At 31.9% G+C, this 6,000-nt stretch overlaps 2 protein-coding genes across 5 annotated transcripts in view; both read left to right on the forward strand.

Moving 5' to 3' along the window:
• Nucleotides 1–2,077, forward strand: part of LOC116345830 (cyclic nucleotide-gated cation channel subunit A) — a 43,625-nt gene extending 41,548 nt beyond the window's left edge. For 3 of the 4 annotated variants that reach the window (XM_031775537.1, XM_031775559.1, XM_031775551.1), the window contains one exon: nt 109–607. In XM_031775537.1, the coding sequence (XP_031631397.1) occupies nt 109–247 (139 nt within the window). In that variant the 3' untranslated portion in view covers nt 248–607. Of the gene's footprint in view, nt 1–108; nt 608–864 lie in introns of those variants that run through there. The other variant, XR_004201534.1, reaches the window with a different exon arrangement.
• A 1,972-nt stretch (nt 2,078–4,049) lies between these two features.
• On the forward strand, nt 4,050–6,000 carry LOC116343451 (GILT-like protein 1). Its single transcript, XM_031771504.1, has 4 exons — nt 4,050–4,105; nt 4,838–5,324; nt 5,435–5,584; nt 5,670–6,000. The coding sequence occupies exons 2-4, from the start codon at nt 4,854–4,856 to the stop codon at nt 5,760–5,762; spliced, it is 714 nt and encodes a 237-aa protein (XP_031627364.1). The 5' UTR covers nt 4,050–4,105; nt 4,838–4,853; the 3' UTR covers nt 5,763–6,000.

Consider the following 6,000-nt stretch of genomic DNA (forward strand, 5'->3'; position numbering starts at 1 on the left):
CTCAATCGATCATACTTACTAGAGAATAAGTCCTTTTGTATGTCATATATTTCATATTTTATTTTTTTTTCTCCCTTTCATCTCCTATTAATGCTATGTATGTCGCAGTGCCATGCATGCATCACCTATGTCGGATACGGTCGATGATGATTTACTACTATTTCGAAAGAATCGACTGTATTCGATTCAACCGAGACAAAGGAAACCACGATTAGCGCTAACATTCACCCGAAAAGGCACTATTTAAATTGCAAAAACGCGATATCACAACAACAACAACAACAACGGCAACTATGGCTGATTTGTATAGAATGTATCAACCAACTATATATAATCGGTGTGTTTTAACTGTTTAAATTTATCACACCCGGAAACAATTTATAGAGTAGGTTATATTATTATTATGGTTTTTTTTCTAAAGTGAAATTATTACGGAACATCTTTTATGCTTATACCAGTTTTATCGATTGATTTAAGATTTAGGTCTAAGTTGTACCGTATATTCAAATGGCTTTATGATTACAAATAGAATTCGCTTTGATGTTTTATCAACATTTTCTCTCTCTCTCTCCCACCATTTTATAATAATTTCATTAAATTTTTCTCTTCTCCGTTTCTTTTTTTTTTTTTTTTGCTTTTTTCGATTTAAAATTTTTATCTTTTGTTTCAAATCTAATTAAATCCGCTGCGGTTTCAAATTAATTCAGTAAAACAAATTCTGCCAAGATACAATCTGAGAATTAAATGTATTCTGATTTTGCTTAAGTTTAATTATGCTCTATCCTATCTTCGTGTCATTTTTTTGCTTATTTACATCTGAACGGAACTTTTTTCTTTCTTTTGTCTTTTGTTTTCGTTTTTCAGGCGCCTCAAAACAAATTCTAGATTTTATTACCGTTACGATCCAAACATAAAAGTCACTCTTCGGTTTTGTCGATGTTTGAAGTGATTCTAAGTTGAGAATTCTTTCGTCGCATGAAGAGTACAAAAAATGACACAAAAACCAAATAAAAGTATGATATCGCATTGGAACACACGATTTCTCTGTACTTAACTTTCTTATTACAAAAAAATTTAAAAACAATTGAAAACATAGGTTGAAGGTGTTTTTGCGTGAAATTTAAACTATACAACAAAAAATGAGATAAAACTCATATTGGATATTATTGTTAGATTATTTGAAATTTATCTACTAAATAGGGGGGGTTAAAATGGGGAAACAAATACAATTTTTATATAGATAAAACATAAATTTAAACTATAAATCGTTGTTGAACCAAAATATCGAAAGAAAAATCAAAACTCATATTTCTGCATTTAAATTTAGATGAACTAAAAACAAGCTCGAAAGAATAATACATTTTAAAACAGCCAAACTCAAATGCGTTCCATCGTAACTCTATAACCGTATAAACAAATGCAACTCTCTATTCTCATAAGTATAAAAGTACATTGTAGGTAGGATACAGTGCTGTATCCAGTGTTAGCACCAGTGTCAGTGATATTTTTAACGTTTCAACCCATACTTGGCGTTAAAACTATGTTAAGTAGCACTGACAGTGGTGCCAATACTGAATACAGCACTGTATTCTACCTACAATGTACTTTTATACTTATGAGAGTATTTGCAGAAAAGAAAATAGTTTTTTTTGTTCGTTGGGTGAATCGGTCTGGACATTTTTACTGTATAATTCACTCTCGTTCTATATTTTAAATGAAAAACTAGCCACTTTATTAAATTTCGTAATTTAAAATATGGCACCCAACAGCAAATGCATTTCGTTGGGGCGCATTTTATTTCTTTTGGGATTCTTCCACTTTGTAGCCAGCATAGATTTGTAATTTCAACAACAACAACAAAACAACCACTAGGATATATTTAATAAACAAACAAGCTGTAATGGATTTGATTTCGTTGAGAGTAACCAAGTCAATGTTCTAGATAATGAAATATAGATCTTAAACTTAATTGTAAATACAGAGACAAAGCTTACATAGCTTGAAACAGCAAAAGAGAAAATGATATGAACATACAAAATTATATGAATCTGTATACAAAATATTTACGAATAAATGCATACGCAAACAATATGTATGTAATGTGTGCTAAGGCTGACCTAAAAAAAACTACCTCGACGCAGTCGATATGCAATGAATTTGGTGTATTTTTTGGGGCCATCCTTAGCGCATGCCTTTTTTCACTAATTCTCGCATACGTAAAATTCATCTTCAAAATTCACACGATGAACTGCTGTGAATAATAGCTCCGGTTTACAATATTGATGTTGCACGAGAAAGCATCACAATTCGGTCAAAATATCAACACCAACGATAAATATGTTCAAACTAAATGCCGTTGCGTTATTTAAAAGCCAGATATGTGTAGATGAATAATTGATAACAAATAAGACCGGGGGGTCTAAGGGACCAATCATTATTCATAGCTGCAATTAACATCGTCAATTGAAAAGTTTTTTTCCATTATTTGATTATTAAAATAATGTGTCGCACATTTATGCAAACTCAAAGGTTATTCTTATTTTGATTTCAAATACATTTTCAAACTTTTACATTGTTTTTCAGGTGAATTAATTGTCTTGAGAAATTCGAAATAGAAATGGCATTGAAACTTTTATTTAAATATAAAAGCAACATATCATTTAAATGGGTAAGTATTAAGATCTGTCGTTCAATTCAATTCATTTGGATTTGGAAATCATATCATTGCAATTGAAATGCGCAATATAAATTCATAATTTATCAACTAAATGAGCAAAATTTCGTGTTCGACAGCATTGTTGGACTTGCATTTATATGTTCGATGCGACAACCGAGTATTGGTAAAAAGTGAGTATGGATATTTTTGGGTTTCTCTTAAAATCCCTCTCACTCTTGTTTCTTTTGTCGAAACTTGTTTTGGAAATTTACACGATATTCTTCAGCGAAAAAGAAAAAAAATGTACACAATTCGCCAATTCAATGAAACACACTTGCGAAAACTGGCTCTAATGAACGACTTTGCACAACACTTTGTTCTCATTCTAAAAATAAAGTCGTCAATGTACAAAAAAAAAATCAAAATGCTCATCCATACACGTTTTCTTGAGAAAAGGCATCAAGTATCAAGTACTGTCGATAATTAACATGCGTAAAGGCTAATGAGTTGGACCTCAACATGTATCAGACCGGTTGAATGACCAAAATATACTATAGACAAATGTATGGTAAACATGGTTCAAAACGATTTCATTGAATCAATTGTTTTTTTTTTTGTTCTCTTCAAAATCTTGTTATTATTACCTCCATTATTTATGATACGCTTAATAGTTGTTTGTCTTTTTTCCGCCACAATTCAATTACATTAATGTTCTCGTCGCTTACGTTTGATCGCATAACATTTTCTGAATACCATTGACGTTTAATTTGTTGCAATTTACATTCGATACAATAATGATTTAATGTTAAATTGCCCATTTTAGATGTACATATATGAAATGATACTTTCAATCTTGCTTTCAATTCAATGCAAAATCATTATGTGGCATAAAATCATATGTTGTGTGTTTTAATAAAATAAAACACACATACCCACATTGACGATATAATATATTAGAGATGGTTGTTTAAATTAATGCAATAAAATATGAAGTTATGTTAAGTAATTTGTGAGATGAGCGTTTTTATTGAGGAACATAATACAAAGTTAAATGATGATATATAGTGAATGAATGGTAGGGGCATATGCACGTTTCATGTATAAACAACATTAAATCAAGACACTTCTGCTTGCGATAAGAAAGCAATCTATGAATAAAATGTCCGATGTTATTGTGTGTAAGAACAACATCTGCGAGATGACTCTATCGAAATCAGGTTTTAATCATAAATTTTTGTTTTGTTTTGTTTTTGTTTGACTTTTAATGTAAGGTTAATCGGTTAATTGTATGGTTAATACACATGCATGGTGTAAAGACACATCTTTAAATCGTATACACACCATGCCAATCATATTTTGGTGTTTGTATATAAAACGGTGTGGCAAATTCATAAGCCGTATCATTAGTTTATAGCTCTTTGACAAGAAAACAACTTTAACTAACAAACGGTAAGCAAGCAAACTGTTTTTGTACAAAGTTTTATCGATTTTGAACATTGTTTTGTACGGAGAACGGAACATCTTCAAACTGAATTGTGGATATGTGTGCCGATGTGTGTGCAGTTGTCATTTATTATTTACGGCCATCAAGTGAATTCGGAACCATTTGAGATGGTTTTATTAGTGGTGACATTGATTGAATTTTCGATGATATTTGGTATTCGAATGTGCCAAATGTGCCGTTATTCATTCGAGTCGGTTTTGAAACGTGTGCGTATGTATGTACCTCTGTGTGTGTGCTTTGCGCTGAATTTTGTTTTTCAAGGGAATGTTGAATGATGAACGGAGTAGATTACATTTTGGTTTTATATATACGATTCTGTCAGACGTTAAATCGTAGTCGAAGAAAACCGGAAAAAGTTAATAATCTTATAAAAAGTGTGTTATGCAAGAGCTTAAACGAGCGCAAAAACCGTGTAGATTAAGAGAATGAATTAACGTTCTTTTCATTGATTCAATTTGATTCTCTCTATAAAAGACACATAAATCTCATGCATTTTACGGTGTAAACATCGTTGAATATTGTATTAGCTTCGAATACCGTAAACCACTCGATTGATTAATTATTTCCAATGCACGCCTCACTTGTTTGCATCATTGATTCGAACGCTTAGGTTTCAAATTATTTTTAGCAGCATTCGTATGCTCATCGAACGTGTTTTTTTATTTTTTTTCCTGCAGCTTATTTATATTAAACATGAAGTTCTGCACTATTACCGTTTTGGTCGTTTTGATTGTTGCAACAGTCGCCCATCCACCCGGTGCGTCCGAGCATGATGAAAACCATCAACATCACGAACACGAATCTAATGATAACGATGAAAAACCAATAACGGAAGCTGCAGTCGAAGGAAGATCAGTCAATGAGACAAGACTACCCGTAACCATTTATTATGAAGGATTGTGTCCGGATAGTCGAAAATTGATGGCTGATTTCGGTCGTGAATACTATTCATTTAAAAATTATATTAGTTTAAAATTCATTCCATTCGGTCGTGCTGAATCGTTGGACTCTGACGGAAATGAATTTAAATGTCATCATGGACCAAAAGAATGCGTTGCCAATCGTATTCATTCATGCGGTATTCAATACTTGACGAGCCAAGATGCTAAGCAGCAATTTGTTGTGTGCCAAATGCGCACTGAAGCCGATCAAACTGGAAAAGAGGTTCGAAAACCAAGTTTTTCCACACTTCACTCAATATTATTTACCACTTTTTAAATAAACTTTCTCATTTGACATTTCACCGTTCACTCGTTGTCGTCCATACAAAATAGTGTTTGTCGGAGGCTGGTGGCAATTGGTCCGAGGTCAGCGAATGTATTAATGGAAATGAAGGCAAACAGTTGCAATTGCAAGCCGAAAAGGATACCAAACGAATTTCAGTGCCACGATTGGAAAATGTTCCAACTATTGTTTTCAATGATGTATGGATTTTTTTTATACATTTTCATATGAAATTCGCTTTTTTCCAATAAGTAATTCAATATGTTTCTGATTTTTTTCTCGTAGGAATTGAGCACGGAATTGAATAAAGAAGCTTTGACAGGTCTAAAGCCGGTCTTTTGCAAATTACTCAGCGAAAAAAATATTCCAGATTGCTAAAGTGTGCAAAAACCAGTATCTTGCATTTTACACATTTGAATCAATTCAAAATTTAAAAAAAGCAACAATAACAACGACGATGATATCATGGAATATTCTCGCAACTTATTTATTTTCGTGTGGCTGTTAAAAAACAAACAAACTGAAAGCTTTTTATTATTTTCATTATGTTTTTATTTTTAATTAAAATCTGTTTGAACTTCTGAATAAAATGAACCGGATTTTTTGTGATGGATAA

Source organism: Contarinia nasturtii, unplaced genomic scaffold (genome assembly GCF_009176525.2).
Source record: "Contarinia nasturtii isolate CC-2019 unplaced genomic scaffold, AAFC_CNas_1.1 Cnas_scaffold_129, whole genome shotgun sequence".
NCBI lineage: Eukaryota > Metazoa > Arthropoda > Insecta > Diptera > Cecidomyiidae > Contarinia > Contarinia nasturtii.

Excerpts from the sequence above, each read along its gene's own strand:
- LOC116343451 (XM_031771504.1), top strand. The coding sequence starts at position 4,854 with ATGAAGTTCTGCACTATTACCGTTTTGGTCGTTTTGATTGTTGCAACA. Across the intron at positions 5,325-5,434 it reads CCGATCAAACTGGAAAAGAG|TGTTTGTCGGAGGCTGGTGG; the intron begins GTTCGAAAACCA and ends CATACAAAATAG. Across the intron at positions 5,585-5,669 it reads CAACTATTGTTTTCAATGAT|GAATTGAGCACGGAATTGAA; the intron begins GTATGGATTTTT and ends TTTTTCTCGTAG.